Below are 19,180 nucleotides of genomic sequence, written 5' to 3'. Positions count from 1 at the left end.
TATTTATATTTCTTAATTGTTTGTCATTAGTCGGATTAGTCTTAAACAAGTTCATCCATATAAATATATTTATATATTCATATAAAAATATCTTCAGATTAACAATGGCCAATCGGAATATTTCCTTTATTGTTAGGCTTTTGTAAATGCTTTGCTTTCAAGGCAATACAGCGTTAAGGCAAATGTATGTTCCCCTTGGGGATAATATTGTCCTGGTTGTTTTTAAATGTATAAATAAAAAGCTTTAGATATGTATGTCAATGGTAAATTTGGCAATTTTCAATGAGCATTAATTAATGTAATGTAAATTTTCAGCTAGTCCTAAATATTTCCATAAATATTATTTATTTTGAACTTGAAATTCAAAGCGGGTCCAACAAATCGGATTTTTGTTCAACTCCTGTGCGGTTTTTGCTTTGTAGTTTCGTCTACAAATTTTTTGTTTTATAAATCACATGAAAAGGGTCAAAATTGCGGCAATTCCATAGATCCTTATCCTTGTAGGTCATTCGGGTCTTCCGACCTCCTTCTGCTTGAATTTGGTGGAATACTTGTAGAAGTCGGACATCTCGAAGGGTTTTGTCACCTCCTTGTAGGGCTGAAAAGTGGCCTGCTGCACCACGGTCATGTTCTTTGGCGACTCTATACGTATTTCCGGCGATAGACTGGCCGTGGCAACGGCTAACGGGGGGGAAACCAGAGCTGTCTGTATAGCACTTCCAATTCCACTCCCACTTCCATTGTTGTGGCTCTGCTGAGCTGGCGGCGGCCTGGGAGGTGGTGTTGGCTGCATTTGATTGGGTTTGGGGGGTAACTGGCGGAATGGGGGTATCTCCAGGGGTTCCAGTGGATACGAAACCGATATGCCCATCGTCTGTTCCATGGCATTCAGATACGATGTGGACTGACTAAGCAGCGCCTTTGAGCTGGTGGTCACCGCATAGCTGGCACTCGGGTAGTTTTGCACTGGCCGCTGATTTGACATGGAATAGTGACGACCCACACCGGCTCCCGAGACCGACATGGACTGGGAGGAGAGCTTGGCCCGCGGTTTGGTGGCTGCCGCTGCCTGACTGCAGCTACCATTACTGCTGCTCCCGGCTGGACTGTGTGGCTGAGAATCTAGCTGGCGAATCACAGCTGGCCCATCCAGAGAGGACTCCAGCCACTGTTTTGACTTGGCCTTCTTTTCGATGGTGGTCGAGGAGGACGACAGCGAGATCTCATCGTGCGGCTGATAGCGACTGGGCAGAGGAGCTGCCAGCATGTCGCTGGAGTGCGACTTCACCTCAATGATGCCTAGCTGGGGAGGCGTCAAAGGAGCGATATGGGACTGGGAACGCCAACGATACTGCTGCTGCTGTTGAGCGTCCATGTCCACCGATGCATAACTGGGGGCCAGGGAGATGGCATCCAGCTGACGGTGCTGCGGATGCTTGTGCTGCGCATGCTGCTCGTAGCTGTGGTTGCTTGGCGACGCCAGCGGGGAGACGTACTTCTTGATGTTCTGACTGGACTTGATGAAGCCGCACTCGTTGTAGCTCTGATGCGTGGGCGACAAGTAGTACTTTTCGCACTGCACTATGATGGGCTGCTGCTGCGGCGACGCCTGCGGCGGCTGCCTCAGCGTGGCTACATTTGAGGAGTTGGCCGAGTACATGGATATGACATCCGGCTGGGATCTCTGATACGGCATCATCAGGTGATGCGACTGCTGCTGCCTCATGTACTGCATTTGGCTTGGCGTGGGCGTAGGTCGCTTCTTGAGGGCGCTCTTCACCATCGGATGCTGCTGCTGCGCCTGCTGTTGCGCCACGCCTATTACCAGCATGTCGCCCATGCCCCCAGCCGGCTGGTAATTGTCGTACTCGGAGCTGCGATTCGACATCGTCTCCGACTGGCGATTGTTGTTGATGTTATTGATGCTGTTGCTGCTGGTCTGCTGGCTCTCGCGACTCTCCCGACTGGTCGTGCTCTGCTTACGCCTCAGAATTGAGCTGCTCTCCTTGGTTAGGACCTGGAGCTGCTGCTCGTGCTTGTACTGCTGGGCGAGCTGGGAGAAGAACTCGTTGATGGTCATCTGCTCATAGTTGCCATTGATGATGGCTGACTCCTGCTTCTGGATCTGCTGAAGCAGCCAACTCTTCTCGCTGAGCCGCTGCTCCAGGGCCTGCTTACGCGCCTCAAGAGAATCCCGCTTCCCCTTCAGCTCATCCTCATTCTGATTCTGATTGTGGCTGTTGCTGGTGCTGTGGTTATTGTTTATGTTATTCGTGTTGTTGTTGTTGTTGCTGCTGCTTGTGGTTGCCGCCTGTTCCTCATCTTTAAGACTGGCCATGTTTCTTGACTTGGACGCTTTCAATTGCATCGCCAGGCCAGCGAGCGCTTCGTTTGATTGGTTTGCGTTGCGGTGCGGTGCTTTTTTTTGTGATCCTAAAAGGGACATAAGTCTTTGATCAGTCGCCTTTTGGCCTGGTTGTTATAATGTTTCTTATTTGTTGCTTATATTTGTTTTAGTTCAGAGTTAGCTTTTTGTATTACAGACGTGCACTAGTTTAGACATGTTTGATTTATGTACAGACTTAAGTTTCGTTTTCTCCTTTCCAGTTTTATCACGCACCACAACCACTGTAAACCATGAAGCGTTGCCTCGGGAGATTGCCGAAAATAAGACTATGATATTATGAGCCTCTCCCATCCCATAAGATCCCATCACCAGTCCCAGCCACATCACAAATGTATGTACATATGCACACAGGCAGTCGATTTTGTTGACGCACATTTAAGACACTATTCCGGCGACGACTTAATATCAAACGTGCGAAAGTCGAAAAAAATGCCAATACAGTGGCTGTTCGCCCAAACGGTTCACATTCAAAATGTTTCCCCTCTGTCATTTCATTCAGACGCCAGGCCCTGTGGGGGTTGGTTTCTAATTAGTGAGCCTCCACTGTTAAAACTGTAAATAGTGTAACAAAAGAGTGGGACACACACAAACACAAACGAACACACACACACACACACTATGGAAAGGGAACAACTACTCTTATGACTAACAAATGAAAGATTATGCATAATTTACATAGATCGATTAAAACAAAACCCACGCATGAAGCAATGAATAAGAAACAGGGTCAAGCAGAAATAAAAAACTTCAGACTCACTAAAAAAGGCCTTGCCTGATTGTAGTTTGTAGTTGTTTTTCGTCAGCGTTCGTTTGCAGGAAGGAAGGACTGCCTGTCGATGGGGGAATGGAAAGGAATTAGAATATCTGCATCGAAAGCACCACTGAAGCAGTTACCCTGCACACCTTTTGTATTTTCTTGCTGCAGCTGCTCCTCTTCCTTCTTAGTAATGCAGCATAGCGTCACTGTCACTGCAACGCGGCGTCCTCTCACTCACTTTATTTGAATGCTTTATCTCCTTGTTTGGTATCAGGTGCTATGTGTGCTTGCGTTACACCCTTCGGCGGAGCAATTTGAAGGCAGCACCGGAGTTTTGCTGAACTAAATTAAAAATTGAGCAAATTATACGTAAAAAACGCGTAAGAAAAACTAAACTGCAATGCTGCGCCTACATAATTAAAACAAAACCCACACACGCACACACACACTTAACGCGATAAGTGTTGCAAAGCGCACAAAGTGATGCAAAGTAGAGCTGAGTTGGAAAACCATCGATGTCTCCACCCTCGATATTTTTAACAGAATTTGTCAAATAAACGAAATTGCTTTTAAAATAAAATATGCCTCCCACACAAATCGTCAGCATGGATACTGTCGAAGTCGCCAGAATACATACAAAACTTTTGCATGTCGCTTCAGAGGATTTCAGATTCCACCCATACTTAACTTCTTCCGCTGCTGAACGATATTGCCATCGATTGTTTTGCCAGCGCTAATTTATAGCCAGTGTTGCACGCCGGCAGAGAATCAAAAAGTAAAAAATTACAGCCGCAAGTGAAGGTATTTCAACAGTCATTTGCAAGTTTATTATATAAATTCGCGTGCCATTGATGCAAAAGTAAATTCGTCTTTATGTCATTGCAGTTTTTAAAAGCGCTCATATATCAGCGCAGCGCCAGAGGCCTTATTTACCAGCTACGCAAAGCAACGTGGAGCGAGCACATTGCCAGCAGGGCACACACGAAATTATTCTTCTGCACAACCTCCTCCCACGCCGCCGCGTCTCCGACCCAGCCACAGACTTGGGGCTCCAAGAAGCAGAACCGCAGCGTGAAACTACGAGCGAAGGCAGCAGACTTCATCATGTCGAATCCGGAGATTGAAGCGCAACTGACGCCGCTTCGGGAGCGGGTGCAGGAGCAGGGAAACTTGGTAAGATCGCTCAAAGAGGCCGGTGCCGCCGAGCTGGACGTCAAGAAGGCAGTGGCGGAGCTGAAGGCGAGGAAGAAGGTGCTAGAGGAGAAGGAGCTGGCCCTGACCCCCAGCGTGGTTAGCTTCGACCGCGCCAAGATGGAGGATCTACTGAAGCGTCGCTTCTTCTACGACCAGAGCTTTGCCATCTACGGCGGCATCACCGGCCAGTACGACTTCGGACCCATGGGCTGTGCCCTAAAGTCGAATATTCTGTCTCTGTGGCGTCAGTACTTTGCTCTGGAGGAGCAGATGCTGGAGGTTGACTGCTCAATCCTCACGCCAGAGCCGGTGTTGAAGGCCTCCGGGCATGTGGAGCGCTTTGCTGATCTGATGGTGAAAGACCTGAAGACCGGAGAATGCTTCCGACTGGATCATCTCATCAAGCAAGCCCTGGAGAAGCTCTCTAAGGCCAAGGAGGCCACCCCAGCGTTGCAGGCAGAGTGTGAGGACATCATCATTAAGCTGGATGGTCTCAACAAGAAGGAGCTGGCCGATGTCCTGGCCAAGTACAGCATTAAGTCGCCACTGACCGGCAACGACCTGACCGAGCCCATCGAGTTCAACCTGATGTTTGCCACCCAGATCGGTCCCACTGGCCTGGTGAAGGGCTTCCTACGTCCCGAGACGGCCCAGGGTATTTTTGTGAACTTCAAGCGCCTTCTGGAATTCAACCAGGGCAAGCTACCCTTCGCCGTGGCCCAGATTGGCAACTCCTTCCGCAACGAAATCTCTCCCAGGTCGGGCCTGATACGTGTGCGCGAATTTACCATGGCGGAAATCGAGCACTTCTGTGATCCCACGCAGAAAGACCATCCCAAGTTTGGCAACGTGAAGGACGAGAAGTTGACTTTGTACTCGGCCTGCAACCAGATGGACGGCAAGTCGGCCACCCAGTTTACCATTGGCGAGGCCGTCTCTGCCAAGCTGGTGGCCAACGAGACGTTGGGCTACTACATGGCCCGCATCCAACAGTTCCTGCTGGCCATTGGCATCAAGCCGGAGTGCCTGCGCTTCCGGCAGCACATGAGCAACGAGATGGCCCACTATGCCTGCGACTGCTGGGACGCCGAGATCCTCACCTCATACGGCTGGGTGGAATGTGTGGGCTGTGCGGATAGAAGTGCATACGATCTAGGCCAGCATACAGCTGCCACCGGTGTCCGGCTGGTGGCCGAGAAGCGTCTGCCGGCGCCCAAGACGGTGGAGGTCAGTGAGATCGTCCCCAACAAGCAAGCGCTGGGCAAGACCTTTAAGAAGGAGGCGAAAACCATAACAGAGGCCCTTGCCAAGTTGTCCATGGAGGAGATCAGCAGGGCGGAGCAAGAGCTCAACGCTAACGGACAGTACAAGCTGATCCTGGCCGATGGTAGCGCTCACGAGCTGGCCAAGGACACCATAAGCGTGAAGCATTCGTCAAAGACGGTCCACGTGGAGGAGTTTATTCCGAGTGTGGTGGAGCCGTCTTTCGGTATCGGTCGGATTATGTATGCCCTTCTGGAGCACAGCTTCCAGTGCCGCGAAGGCGATGAGCAGCGCTGCTACTTCACCCTGCCTCCGCTGGTGGCCCCTCTCAAGTGCTCGATCCTGCCCCTGTCAAACAATGCCGAGTTCCAGCCTTACACACAGAAGCTATCATCGAGCCTCACCAAGGCCGAGCTGTCGCACAAGGTGGACGACTCGAGCGGCTCGATCGGTCGGCGATATGCCCGCACAGACGAGATTGCCATACCCTACGGCATCACCGTTGACTTTGACACGCTGAAGGAGCCGCACACGGTCACTCTGCGGGACCGGAACAGCATGAAGCAGGTGCGCGTAGGCCTGGAGCAGGTGGTCGGTGTGGTCAAGGACCTGGCCACGGAACGCACCAGCTGGGAGCAGGTGGTGACGCAGTACCCAGTCTTCGAGCAGCAGGAGGCCACCAAGTAAATCGGCGTCGCGAGATTTCAATGCTTGACATGCATTTACATCTACAGAATAATCCAATTTCTAATTTTCTAATTATTTTATACGTACGATTATCCTCCCCCCCCTTCCCAAAGTGGGATCCCAAACAATAATAAAATGCTTTGCACGCTACAGTGGGTATTTTTTACATTTATTCACCATTCGCCTCCCACCCTCGCTCGTATCGTGATTTGAACCTAACGGTCTGTAGGTCGTTAACCAACACATAAGTATACGCTGAGTCATGGGCATTTCGCGCCTATCAATGTGTGGTCATACCGCATTATCATTTTCCGTTCCGCAGAAACGTACAAAAATCCAATCCAACCTATTTAACGCGCCACGTGCAACAAAAACCAAACAAACAACGCAATTGTCGGACTTTGTGCGAGTGTGTGACTCCAAAGATTAGGAGGGATCAAATATCAGTTTACACATCGAATCTGAGACGTAAACGTGCGAAATATGAAATATATCCTGGTCACTGGCGGCGTTATTAGCGGTGTTGGCAAGGGCGTCATTGCTTCCTCGTTTGGCACTCTACTCAAGTCGTGCCAACTCGATGTGACATCCATTAAAATTGATCCGTACATCAATATAGATGCTGGAACGTTTTCCCCGTACGAGCATGGTGAGTCGATTAGGGCCCATATAATAGTGACTATGAAGATACATAAATACATACATACTCGTATGTATGCACGATGTTTTCAAGCATCAGGGAAATATCCATATGTATGTGCATACATTTTCTTTGGCAAATTTTCAATATATCTATCCTGCATGTATGCTGGCATCTGTGTGGGTGTGTCGGTACATGTGTGCAGAAGAAGAGTTTTCTTGCCGCATTGGCAAGAGGTGCCTCTGTTGTTGTTGTCGAAGGTCACGCGGCTTGTTGCAGCTTTGCCAGTGCCGCCGCCACATGGTGGGAGAGAATTCTCCCACCATACAACGAATTCTGGTTATATGGGAGTGAGAGTGAGATAACTAGCGTGGCCGCCTATCAGCTGTTTCCCCCGTTCGCGACTCCTACCCCACTGACGACAGTTCGCACGTGTCTTGCTGTAGTATTTTCGTTTGTATTTATCAAGATTTCATTGACTAAATGCAGCAATGTTGTTTGATGCTAAGCATTACATGTTGCAAAAAAAATGTAATAGATTATAAATATAATAAAAAACTGCGTCGCCGCTAAACAAATAGCGTGTAATATTTAGGCTTCGTCATGGCACTACTAGTGTACATATATGCACTTGCTGAAAGCTTTTTGCCAGCACTTGGAGAGGGGCAAAGTGAGATATGTATCTCACCCGCTTACTCTCTGTTTATGCCTCTCTTTCGAAAAACCGCCCTCAGCCGGCATCCGGTTGCTGGTCGTTGCTGTTGTTGCTCTCTTTTTCTTGTACTTGACATTGAAAATGAAAGTTTTTCCTTACTCTTTCCTTTCCCTGTTTTAACCTCTCTGCTTTGTTTGTTTGCTTATTTTCGTTTTGCTTGTATTTATTGTTGTCGCAGGTTGTGTGATTGAAGGAATATGTGGCCGTGTTGGCGGACGAAATATGCCTGTTGAGGCGTCGCTGTCTCGCTGGCATTCGGAGCGAAACAAGTTAGCCACACAGCAGGATATTTTTTAGAATAAATAACACAAAACATACGAAAAGCGGAAGTACATCAATTGAGCATGAAGAGCTCCTGGGAGACGGTGTTATGTGATAAATGTTTTGATCATTCTACTTTCTGCGATCGATTCTGGTGCACTCTGGGAAGAGCCACACACAACACTTCTACCATGCCCTTCTTTCAGAGATGGAAGTTCCTCCACTAAATGGCACGGAAAAGGGCACCACCGGCATGCGTGTGCGTGTGCTTGAGTGAGTGCACTTGGGGGGGCGGATATGTACATAGGTAACTCCGGAAAATTAAGGGCCCATCTACACGAGTCAACAACTCAACGTATACAAATTGATATGTGTTTGATGATGAATATGCCTAGAGGTTACTTGCTTGACCAGTGTAATTGGGTGCCACACACAAACTTTTGTTCGAAGAGAGGGACAGCCGGACTGGGGATCGATACTTTCGGCAAATTTTCGTTTTATTAAAATCAACAATTAAATGTATAGATTAGTTGGTAGAGCATGTCAAAGCTTATGAATTTTTCTTTCGAAATTCTATAAAAACTTAAGATAATTTTTAAACTTGTTAAATCGGATAGAAATACATTGTCTTGAAACTCCAACAGCATCAATAGCATTTGCATAACAGACAATTTTCAATATGAATTAAACTTTTAATTGAATGCTTTCAATATTTTAAAGTACTGATGGCTTCTTATGTCATTTGTTGAAGAATACGGAAGCTAACATGGGCGTGCCCTTAAAGTGCGGAAGCTAAACATACATAAATCTATCAAAAAGGTCAAACAACCAACAATCTATGCACATGTACATAATTATGTACCACATGTTCTGTTTTTTTGGCATACATATGTACATATACATAGTTAAATGTACATACTACTTAAATATTTATATGATATAGTACGTCCAATAACACGAAATAGTCTTAGAAGGAAAAAAATAGTTAACACAGAAAGAGCCGGACAAGAATGCAGTGGAACTATTTTCGAAGCTCGAGATGTAGCCTTGTGTACATTACAAACATCTGACCAATTTTAAAATATTCAATTTAAGGGTATAACAGGTAGATCAATTTTTACTAGTTCCTTTATTCATAGTATTAAGTTTTTTATTTATGTATATATTTTTGACCGAATTTTCTGTATATCGAGCCACAGTACTCTTCTCCACCTCGTCGCGACGCCACCACACCAGATTACTGTCTGCCGGCTGTCATTTGCATTTTTCGCCTGCTCTCTCCGTTTTTGGGGGTCGAATTGCATTCTCTGCAGCTCTGCTCATTTGTTTTATTGTTGTTGTAGCTGAACGGCGAAAGTATTGGTGCGGTTAGGTGTGTGTTGGGAGATTGGTGCAAAGGGCCAGAGGAAGTTTGAGAGCGGTGTCGGCGTAGGCGTAGGCGTCAACGCCAACTGCGGCACATGCGTGCGCGTGTGCTTCATTTGTTTTACGTTAATTTCTGCAGAGTGTGTTCTGTGCGTGTGTGTGTGTGCCTGTGTGGGTGTGATGAGAATGGAGATGGAAATGGCATCGGTTGCCATATCCATATTGGCCGCTGGCCCCCTGAGCTTCGCTCCGTCTGCCGTCCATCTTTATGAGCGACTCCACTCCACGAGGGTGCCTTCTACATGGCTTGTGTGTTTTTGTGCCTGGGCCATCATCTGTCGCTGTCGCTTCTTCCTCTCCTGCCTCTAATTCTTCCTCTTTGGCCTGCTCCTGCTGAGGCTTTTGCGTGTTTTGCGCTCTGTCATACCCATCTCCCCCGCAGCAGCATGTTCGCCATCACATTAGCGTTTTTAGCCATAAAAGAGGCAACGCAACCGAACCGTCTGCTGTTGCTGCTGGTGGTGCTGCTTCGTTCTTCCTTCTGTCCGTCTGACCGTCTGGTTTTGTGTGAATCTGTGAGTGTGTGTGTTTGTGTTTCGTTGGGCCGTCATCGGCGTCAACATCGTTAGCAGCTGTTGCTCTTTGCGCTCTGCCATTAACTGCCGCCCCTCACCTAGCCCCCTGCCACTGTCACTGTCCCTGTCGCTGTCCCCTCCCGCCGTTTTGGCCTGCATTTGCTTTGTTGCTGTCGCAGTTGTGCTGTTGCTCTTCTGCTTGCGCTTTCGTTACGCTCACGTTTCGCAACGACAATAAAGCTTCTGCCTGCGCCTGTTTCTGCTCCCACTCTACTTGACTCCTCTCCTCTCTCGGCGCTGCCTTGTGCGTGTGCTTCGCCTGTGTGTTTGTGCAAAAATTAAATGGAAAATACCATTTCGTTGCTCTTCAGGATGTGGCCCGTTGCTACGCGCTGGCTGGCGTCTGAGGTTGAGTGGCTCCTCCGGGTCCCTCCCACTTCCCTGTCACACGCACAACAGCTGTCAACACAGGCAGGCACAAGTACACTCCCCGTATTACTGATATGTTTCCATGTGTGCTGTGCGTGTGTCCTATGGCTTCACAAGCCTCAATCTTGCGTCTGTTTAGAAATGGTTCTCTTTCGCAAAATTTAAGCAAATCGTACATCTGTATAAATTTCTCTTTAAGCGATACAGTTAAGCCATCACTTCGTGTCCCGTTATTTGTGTTTGTGGTAATCTTCAGGAGGGAGGGAATTGTACAAATTTACATAAAAACATGCTTATGTAAACTAAATTAAAAAGTGGCATTACTATTAAATAAGGTTTGGGAATTTGTTCTACTGTATGCTTTGGCTTAAGCATCAAACTGTTATTTAATTACATAAGAAATGAAATTCGGATCACAGCCTGGACTTGGCCTCTTATATGCCATCCACCCTACAGTAATGTTACAACCTCCTACCCACCTCCCACCACCCCCCTCCCCACGTCGCACTTATCCATGTCTGGGCGTGTGGGGCGAGCAGGCGCCATCTACAGCCAAATTCACATCGATTCGCTTTAGCAGCGTTGCACCGCCCCGCCACCCGCACCGCACCTGCCACGGCCTAGCTGCTGGTTCTGCTTCTGCTTGGCCTCTGCCTCTCTGTCTGCCCCTGACTCCCCCGTCTCCTCCTCCTCCTGTCGCGTGATTTTAACGAGCCTCCCCACCTTCCTCCTGCCACCACTTCATGGTTTATGCTTCGCGCTCGCTTCCGCGCGTTGATTGTCGTCGGCGCAGTTGTTGCTGCTGGTTTTGTTGTTGCCGCTGCTGCTGCTGCTGCTCCACCGGCTCCAACTCACACAGACAGCTGGGCTCTCTCTGCCATAGTCTGTGTGTGCGTGCTGGATAGCCGGCAAACGTCGCCATCGCGCAATAATATGCCCAAAAGCAGCAGAAACAGCAGCAGCAGCAGCGAGCAGAGCAGAGCAAAGCAAGCTGGCTGGCAGTCAACGATGGCGGCGGCCGTTTTTAGCGTTTCTGACGGCCCCCTTTGGCCACCCAACCCCACACACATGTACAGCTACATTATATGTATGTATGTATGTATAGTACATTATATGTATATGAATGTGTGTGTGTGCCCGTGTCCGTGTCCGTGTGTCGCCGGCAAGAGCTTGTGGCGTGGCTTTGGCTCTCCTGGCCCCAGCATGGGCCTGGGCCTCGCTGGCGTTTTTGCGTTTGAGTGTGTTTTTTTTTATTTGTATTTTTTCGTTGTCGTCGTTTCAGCTGCCGCCGCTAGTTGGCACGTTTTGTTGGCTCTCGCTTGGCTTTTGGGGGGCTTGGACTTGGGCTGGCTGCAGCCTGTCGTGGCAGCAGTGGCGGTGGCAGAGGCAACAGCCGCGTCAACGGCAGCGGCGCTTCGCACTTTGCTCTGCTGAATTTTCAATTTCAGTTGTAAGCTGACTGCAATCAGCAGTGGTTCGTGGTTCGTTTTGGTTCGAATTGGGTCTCGGTGTCGGTGTCCAGGTCGGTTTCGGTTGGCGCCTGTCGTTTCTCGCTTTTATCGGCCGGCACACACACGCTCTCTGACAAACGGGATAACACCGTAAAGTAAACGGGCCAAACGGACAGTGGCCCGCGCGCATCAACCTTTTGATTATTATAAACTTTAACGGTAATCCACGCCCACCAATCTACAGGCGCCCAGTCGCCCAACCACCCACACCGCAACACATCACCGTTACTGCTTTCTGCTCCTCGCGCGCAAATTTGGCACATGTATGGACATACTTGTACATACATACATACATGTGTATGCATGTAGGTTCATATGTGTGCGTGTTTTATCGATTTTATAGAGCAACAAAAACAGCCGCAACTTTCCGAGCTGTAGTTTTCGCGGGGAAGGATGGGGAGGGGGTGGGGTAACTAGCTCCTTCCATCAGCCTGGCTCTGTCCGACGCCCTCTCTCGCCCTGGGCTAATTCCAGCGACAGTTGCCAGCGATTTAGCCGAATCCGAGAGGGTGGAAGCAGGAGCAGGGCACAGCAATTTCATGATGATTGTGCGAAAGCAAAGACCGAGCTATGTATGGGTCCAGTTGGGTTGGAAGGGGAAGTCAGTTGTAGAAGTTTAACGGATGTTGGCGCCTCTGCTAGATCAATACTTTGTGCACTTCAAGATCTGACCTATAAATGTTCGCGGATTATTGAGGATGTTCTTATCTCAGTGGCACCCTTTGAGAGGCTTCCGGCATGGTGCAGTGAACCTCCCTGAGGGTGGCCTGCTACAGTAGATCCCCTAAAAGAAGATCCAACAAATTATCCAATGCAAATGTTTCAGGGTGTGATCGCCATCTTAAGAGTTTCCACCGTTGTTTGCTCGATTCGATGCCAATTTTCCAGCAGCTCCACAGTTCGGTTGTGACCGTGTGGTGTGTGTGTGTAATGCTTCACAACTTTCCTCAGCGGCCACCAAACTTACGAAATTCTTGGCTACCAGCAGAAGAGCACAAGCTCAAGCAGCTGGGCCTGCTCTTAAGCCCCCTCTAGCCATATTCCCCCCACGCTTGGTCCCTGCCCGTGCCCTCACCCAACACACTGTCGCCGGCAGTTTTGCACATAAAAACAGCAACGGCAACGACGAAAACGAAAATTTAACGACTGCGCAACGTGACGCATTATTTGTCTGGCTTGGTCTGTACGGCCGGCCTGGCCTGGCCTCCGTCTGCAGCAAAAGCTAGCTGCCGCCAGAAATTGCTTTTGCTCGCTGGAATACATATAGCCAGCCAGGCCGCCTGGCCTGCCCTCCGCAACCACACTCTCTGCCACCTCACGGTCCCAGTCCCATTCCCGGTCTCAGTCTCCCCATCAACCTCTCTCTCTCCTCTCCCCTCTCCCCTCACCGCTCTACACTCTTCACTCCCTGCTGCTGCCGTTTTTAGTATTTCGCACTCTGTGCACGGCGACGGCTGCAAACATTTTTGCATGACTGACTGAAAGCCGCCTGCGCCTGAGTCACTTACACAAGCACACACAAATGCACAGGCCAGACGCTGACGCTGGCCGCACCGTGGAGTAATGGTGCCGGAGTGTGAGGGGGAGGAAGGGAGTGATGGTTGTAGAAGTGGATGTGGATGGCGTGGAGAAGGAGGAGGAGTAGAGTAACTGTTGGCTGGTCTTGGTCGTCGTCTCGGTCTCGGTCTCCGTCTGTCTCTGTCTCTGGTCTGGCGTGTTTATAATTTGATTTCGCTGCTTCTCTCCTTCGTTTGCTTGCTTGCTCTCTGCCAGGCTTTTGCGATGGATGGCAATGGAGAGCAGAGCAGCATTTCCTGTCGCTCAGCTCGAATTGGCTAGGCCTACGAAGGAATCTTAATGAAGTCATTGTGTTGTGTCCTCACACAACGTGTGCTCCCAGTATATACTATAGGCTCGCCGGGACCCGATTGTATTATACCGGTATCACTACAGTTCGCTTGAAAATCGTCCATTAACTGCCCTCACAGTATTCTATGCTAAGCGGCTGCCTAGAGGCAAAAATAGTTGTCAACCCCAAAGCAGGGGAAAGACTTGTCGCCAAAACTACTAAAACCTTTGAGTGTTAGGAAAATCTCTTAGGCATCGTGATAATGCCTACCGCAAGTTTAAATTCTCGTAAGCTGAATTCCAGTCGGTAGTCTCAGCGGCAGGGTGGAATACTTACTGGCAGCCCTTCTAAAAAGCAAACACTGCACCACCGTTGCAACTGCTGGAAAGTGTGTCCGATATCTACCATAAATATTTCGTCACTATGGGAGCTACATATGTACATAGTATGTACACAAATGTGTATATATGTACACATGAATTACGAACCATAGGAACCCGTGGCAGCTTTATGATATTGATATTGATATGTATGTAGATGCTAAATCCGACCGACTCCGACAAATGATTCGCTTTGATTCAAAATTTCATTGGGATAGTTTAGTTTAAAGCTCAGAAAATAAATATCAGATCATCTTTCAACTAATCCTACAATGTGCACAGTGCCAAGCTGATTCTGTCTAAAAAAAGCTCAGATCTAAATTTTGAAAGCTTTTTAGCTCCAGTTTCGCTTTCGGCTCATGAGAAGTGTGCGCGAGGCGGCCTAAGATAAGCGACTAGCAGATAATTAAGTGCCATGCTAAAAGACTAGGAGAGGGGAGAAGCTCAAATGGTGGGTCACCTCTTCTTTATTTAAGAGATGGGCCCATGAATAATAGAAAGCTTTATGCAGGAAACCGAATGGGAACATTTCTGACGATTCTTTAGGACAGAGACAGGGACAGTGACAATGACAAAGAGTTTTTAGCCGAAAGATCGATCGTTCCTACCCAAAAAGCCACGAGAGAAGCGTTGCTGCTGCTGTTGCCGTTGATTGTGGTTGTGTGTGTGTGTTATTGTAATAAACAAGCATTTACTATACGCCGTTAGCCGAGAGACAAGTGAAACAAAGAAAGAAACAAACAAAAAGTGCATTGAAAGAGAGAGTGGGAGACGGTGGACGGAGAACGCGCAAAGATGGCGCCAAAAAAATCAACAATTGTGCTTAATGTGGAACAATTCATTCACGACATCGAGGAGCGGCCGGCCATATGGAATCGCAATTTTCACTGCAACAAGGCGTTCCTCGAGCAGATGTGGGACGAGCTGAGCGGAGCGCACAAGCTGGCGAGTAAGTAACGCTTCGGAGGACCAGACCAGAGGGCACACCCCAACATCTCTGTCAACCTCTATTTGTCGCTCTCTATTTGCCAGAGATTGTGCTCAAGGCCAAGTGGAAGGGGCTGCGCGACAACTTCCGGGTGGAGTACAAGCGGATACCGCGTGCCGACAACGGCGACTTCCTGGTAGATCCCGCCACCTTCGAGTCCAAGTGGCTGCACTATTACGCCCTGCTCTTCCTAAGTGAGTCACCCATGCCCATGCCTATGCCCATGTCCATGTCCCTATTCATGCCGATGTCCCCCACTCCTCCCCAGCCGATCACATGCGTCATCGCCTGCCCAAGAACGAGCAGGATCAGTCCTTCTACTTCAACCAGCAGAGCGAGGACTGCGAGAAGACTGTGGTGGAGCCAGACCTAACAAACGGCCTGATACGACGACTGCAGGACAGCGACGAGGACTACGACGAGGATGATATGGAGGGCGTTGCGGACGGCGAGGACAGTGAGGGCACCCTAGAGGATGCCATGCCAACGCCTCCGGCCGCCCACCAGACAAACCAAGTGAGCACCACGCCGCTGGCCACGGGCGTCCTGAGGGCGCAGGAGGAGGCGCATCAACATGCCCTGCTCAAGGCAGGCCTGCTGCGCGCACAGTTGATGGAGCTGGAGAGGGAGGCGGAGGACCTGAGCAAGAAGCCGACCCCGCCCCCATCTCAGGCGCTGCTGGTGCAGACAATATTGGACCCACCGGCCGCCCACTGCTCCCCGCCGCCGATGGTGACCACAACCTCGTCCCAAGTGGCCCAGTGCGGATCAGACGCTGTACTGGCGCCGGCCACAACCACGTCCACGTCCGCCTCCTCGGTCTCCAGCAATGTGGGGCCACTGGGCGCCAAGCGCTCGGTATCCCCGCCGCCGCTGTACAACAAGGCCCACCATCCGCTGGCGACAATCGCTGCCGGGCATCACACGGCCAAAGAGCGCAGCGACGACTTTGCGACTGCCACCGCCGGCGGGGCGAGTGGCGAACACCTCAGCTTCACCCAGCACTCCTATGCCAATGGGCTGATACCTGCGTTAAAGTTGAAGCGACCACGGCTCTCCGAGGACAGCAACTTCAATGGCTCCTCGACGATGGATGCGCCCCTGGTGCCAGAGGACGACGACTACCACTACTTGCTCAGCCTGCATCCGTACATGAAGCAGCTGACGGCGGCCCAGAAGCTGCGCATACGCACCAAGATACAAAAGCTCATCTTCAAGGAGCTCTACAAGGAGGATCTCGAGGAGTCAAAGTAGTGCTTCTCCTAGGCTCCTCCCTAGATTCGCATAACTCCCTCCCGCCATAAGACTGTACATACACACACACCCCCACCCCACACGCTCCCCCGTAGTGTAGCCGTAAGCATTTAGTCTTAGACCGTACTTGTCCATGCCATGCTACTTGATTGACTTCTAGTTGAGCGCCACTCTCCGGGCCCGTCCTGGGGATGCGCCATTTACGCCTAAGCTCGTATACCTTGAAAATAAACCGTGAACATTAAAAACTGTAAACATTACAATGGCTCGAGATCGTTTGCTATGGGAGGAACGGAACTGAATGGATCACTGATCACTGATCACGGGTCAATGGATGCCATTTGCTAATTCTTGAATCACTTTTTCCCCCAGGTGAAGTCTACGTTTTAGAGGATGGCGCCGAGGTGGATCTGGATCTGGGCAACTATGAGCGCTTCCTGGACATCACACTGCATCGGGACAACAACATAACCACTGGAAAGATCTACAAGCTGGTCATCGAGAAGGAGCGCACTGGGGAATACCTTGGAAAAACTGTTCAGGGTGAGTGGGTGCCGCCTGAGTACATAAACCTGAAAAAGCTCATCCCCGTCCATCCCCTGCAGTTGTGCCCCACATCACGGATGCCATACAGGAGTGGGTGGAGCGCGTGGCACAGACGCCCGTGCAGGGCTCGTCCAAGCCGCAGGTTTGCATCATAGAGCTGGGCGGAACCATTGGAGACATCGAGGGCATGCCCTTCGTCGAGGCCTTCAGGCAGTTCCAGTTCCGCGTGAAGCGAGAGAACTTCTGTGTGGCCCATGTGTCGCTGGTGCCGCTGCCAAAGGCCACCGGGGAGCCCAAAACGAAGCCCACACAGAGTTCGGTGCGGGAGCTGCGCGGCTGCGGCCTCAGTCCGGACCTGATTGTCTGCCGATCGGAGAAGCCCATCGGACTGGAAGTCAAGGAGAAGATCAGCAACTTCTGTCACGTGGGGCCAGATCAGGTGATCTGCATCCATGATCTTAACTCCATATACCATGTCCCGCTCTTGATGGAGCAGAACGGAGTCATCGAGTATCTCAACGAGCGGCTCCAGCTGAACATCGACATGAGCAAGCGAACTAAGTGAGTGGCAGCCAGTGAGGCGGCAGAGAGCTCCACTGTCTGTGGATTCCATTCGGGTTCGAATTAAACCTCCATTCTATCGTTTTAGGTGTCTGCAGCAGTGGCGGGATCTGGCCCGACGCACGGAGACGGTGCGGCGGGAGGTGAGCATCGCCATCGTTGGCAAGTATACCAAGTTCACGGACTCGTACGCCTCCGTGGTGAAGGCCCTGCAGCACGCCGCACTGGCGGCCAATCGCAAGCTGGTGCTGGTGTTCATCGAGTCGTGCCAGCTGGAGCAGGAGACGTTGGTGAGCGAGCCGTCGAAGTACCACAAAGAATGGCAGAGGCTGTGCGATAGCGACGGCATCCTAGTGCCCGGTGGCTTCGGATCACGTGGCATGGAGGGCAAGATACGGGCCTGCAGGTGGGCGCGGGAGAACAACAAGCCAATGCTGGGCATCTGCCTGGGCCTGCAGGCAGCCGTGATTGAGTTCGCGCGCAACGAGCTTGGCCTGACGGATGCCAACACAACAGAGATCGACCCGCAGACGGGCAATGCCCTGGTCATCGACATGCCGGAGCATCACACCGGCCAGCTGGGCGGCACCATGCGCCTGGGAAAGCGGACGACAGTCTTTGCCGAGGGCTGTACCAGCATTATCCGGCAGTTGTATGGCAACCCGAAGTCCATTGAGGAGCGGCACCGGCATCGGTACGAGGTGAATCCCAAGTATGTGCCGCAGCTGGAGGAGCACGGGATGCGGTTTGTGGGCACGGACGTGGACAAGACACGCATGGAGATAATTGAGCTGCGCGATCATCCGTATTTCGTGGCCACCCAATACCATCCAGAGTATTTGTCGCGTCCCCTCAAGCCTTCGCCGCCCTTCCTGGGTCTGATCCTGGCCTCCGTGGGCAGGCTTCCGCAGTACATCCAGCGCGGCTGCCGCCTATCGCCCCGCCAGCTCTCAGACGCCTCGTCCGACGAGGAGGAGACTGTCGTTGGTCTGGCAGGAGCGACGAAATCGTTGAGTGTCCTCAAGTTACCTGGAACGATGATTCCCGCCTTGACCAATGGAATTTCGCGAAATGACTGCAGCAACAACAGTAGCAACAGTAGCACCACCAGCACCCTGCTGGACACTTCAGGCGCATGGGGGGGCGTTGGCGTTGGGCCGACCAATGGCCATGGAGGAGATATCGAAGAAGAGCAAAGTAAACCATAAGCCCTTATCCCTTCACCTCTCGGGACAATTTTTAGCCTCGCTTATGTAAACAACTAATACCCCTAGTTAGTGTCACTAATCTCGTCAGTTTGCAGATCAAGCTACAATTACTATTACCCTTATGGTACAGCATTGTGCCCCCAATAGTTAAGCGCATAGTGTGTCATTGTGTCTAACTTAAACAGTACGAACTATGAAAAGAATACGAAATTTAAGCCATTAAATTAAACATACAAATATTTTTAGACTTAACAATGAAGCAATTCCGATTTTATGCCTTTTTTCGCCTTCGATTGGGTTTGCTTCCCAGTTTCTGTGTTACGAATATCTGAGGCTACCTGAGTGATTCGGATAGCCGGAAACTCTTGGCGCCACATTTCATATGGAATAAAATTTGGATTAAATGAAATACCAAAGGGTAAAGGGTGATCTTCTGCATAAATATATACATATGATTAACAGTGATTATACGAGATACATCTATGCGATTACATGTACATACATATGTGTGCAGGTGGGCCACAATTTGGTTAGATTTGAGTGGATGCGAGTACACTTCCGGTCACTTGAATAGGAACACGGCTGCTTTT

At 50.2% G+C, this 19,180-nt stretch overlaps 3 protein-coding genes across 11 annotated transcripts; 2 read left to right on the top strand and 1 right to left on the bottom strand.

The window, feature by feature from the left end:
- Positions 1 to 19: 19 nt before the first annotated feature.
- On the bottom strand, positions 20 to 3,612 carry LOC111066794 (bromodomain-containing protein DDB_G0280777). 5 transcript variants are annotated; one of them, XM_022355661.2, is made up of 3 exons: positions 3,302 to 3,612; positions 3,165 to 3,237; positions 20 to 2,916 (listed from the first exon to the last, which is right to left on the bottom strand). In XM_022355661.2, the coding sequence occupies exon 3, from the start codon at positions 2,444 to 2,446 to the stop codon at positions 506 to 508; it is 1,941 nt and encodes a 646-aa protein (XP_022211353.1). In that variant the 5' UTR covers positions 2,447 to 2,916; positions 3,165 to 3,237; positions 3,302 to 3,612; the 3' UTR covers positions 20 to 505. The 5 variants fall into 5 exon arrangements, with proteins under 5 accessions (XP_022211353.1, XP_022211352.1, XP_022211354.1 ...); XM_022355660.2 differs by having other exon boundaries at positions 3,311 to 3,612; XM_022355662.2 differs by having other exon boundaries at positions 20 to 2,433; positions 3,311 to 3,612.
- LOC111066793 (glycine--tRNA ligase) lies at positions 3,130 to 6,458 on the top strand. 2 transcript variants are annotated; one of them, XR_002607099.2, is made up of 2 exons: positions 3,130 to 3,965; positions 4,050 to 4,142. XR_002607099.2 is itself a non-coding variant. In XM_022355659.2 (2 exons), the coding sequence occupies exon 2, from the start codon at positions 4,038 to 4,040 to the stop codon at positions 6,306 to 6,308; it is 2,271 nt and encodes a 756-aa protein (XP_022211351.1). In that variant the 5' UTR covers positions 3,893 to 3,965; positions 4,025 to 4,037; the 3' UTR covers positions 6,309 to 6,458. The 2 variants fall into 2 exon arrangements, 1 of the variants encoding a protein (XP_022211351.1); XM_022355659.2 differs by having other exon boundaries at positions 3,893 to 3,965; positions 4,025 to 6,458.
- Positions 6,459 to 6,599: 141 nt separating this feature from the next.
- LOC111066799 (CTP synthase) lies at positions 6,600 to 18,988 on the top strand. Of its 4 annotated transcripts, none has more exons than XM_022355675.2 (4): positions 6,600 to 6,957; positions 16,648 to 16,818; positions 16,881 to 17,382; positions 17,471 to 18,988. In XM_022355675.2, exons 1-4 carry the CDS (start codon positions 6,792 to 6,794, stop codon positions 18,588 to 18,590), a joined length of 1,959 nt encoding a protein of 652 aa, XP_022211367.2. In that variant the 5' UTR covers positions 6,600 to 6,791; the 3' UTR covers positions 18,591 to 18,988. The 4 variants fall into 4 exon arrangements, with proteins under 4 accessions (XP_022211367.2, XP_022211369.1, XP_022211368.1 ...); XM_022355677.2 differs by lacking the exons at positions 6,600 to 6,957; positions 16,648 to 16,818; positions 16,881 to 17,382; positions 17,471 to 18,988 and adding exons at positions 11,734 to 11,963; positions 14,742 to 14,982; positions 15,066 to 15,215; positions 15,290 to 16,558; XM_022355676.2 differs by lacking the exons at positions 6,600 to 6,957; positions 16,648 to 16,818; positions 16,881 to 17,382; positions 17,471 to 18,988 and adding exons at positions 12,673 to 14,484; positions 14,545 to 14,982; positions 15,066 to 15,215; positions 15,290 to 16,558.
- The last annotated feature ends 192 nt before the right edge of the window (positions 18,989 to 19,180 follow it).

The sequence above is a fragment of the Drosophila obscura genome, unplaced genomic scaffold (genome assembly GCF_018151105.1).
Source record: "Drosophila obscura isolate BZ-5 IFL unplaced genomic scaffold, ASM1815110v1 contig_189, whole genome shotgun sequence".
In the NCBI taxonomy this organism is placed as follows: domain Eukaryota; kingdom Metazoa; phylum Arthropoda; class Insecta; order Diptera; family Drosophilidae; genus Drosophila; species Drosophila obscura.
Note: the sequence above shows the minus strand (reverse complement) of the source record. Positions and strands in the feature narration are given on the sequence as shown.

What these genes read in the sequence shown, in the direction of transcription:
- LOC111066794 (XM_022355661.2), bottom strand. Translation starts at nt 2,446, where the DNA reads ATGTCCCTTTTAGGATCACAAAAAAAAGCACCGCACCGCAACGCAAAC.
- LOC111066793 (XM_022355659.2), top strand. Translation starts at nt 4,038, where the DNA reads ATGTCATTGCAGTTTTTAAAAGCGCTCATATATCAGCGCAGCGCCAGA.
- LOC111066799 (XM_022355675.2), top strand. Translation starts at nt 6,792, where the DNA reads ATGAAATATATCCTGGTCACTGGCGGCGTTATTAGCGGTGTTGGCAAG. An exon ending in CCTTGGAAAAACTGTTCAGG is followed by an intron (nt 16,819 to 16,880) that starts GTGAGTGGGTGC and finishes CATCCCCTGCAG; the next exon opens with TTGTGCCCCACATCACGGAT. An exon ending in GACATGAGCAAGCGAACTAA is followed by an intron (nt 17,383 to 17,470) that starts GTGAGTGGCAGC and finishes CTATCGTTTTAG; the next exon opens with GTGTCTGCAGCAGTGGCGGG.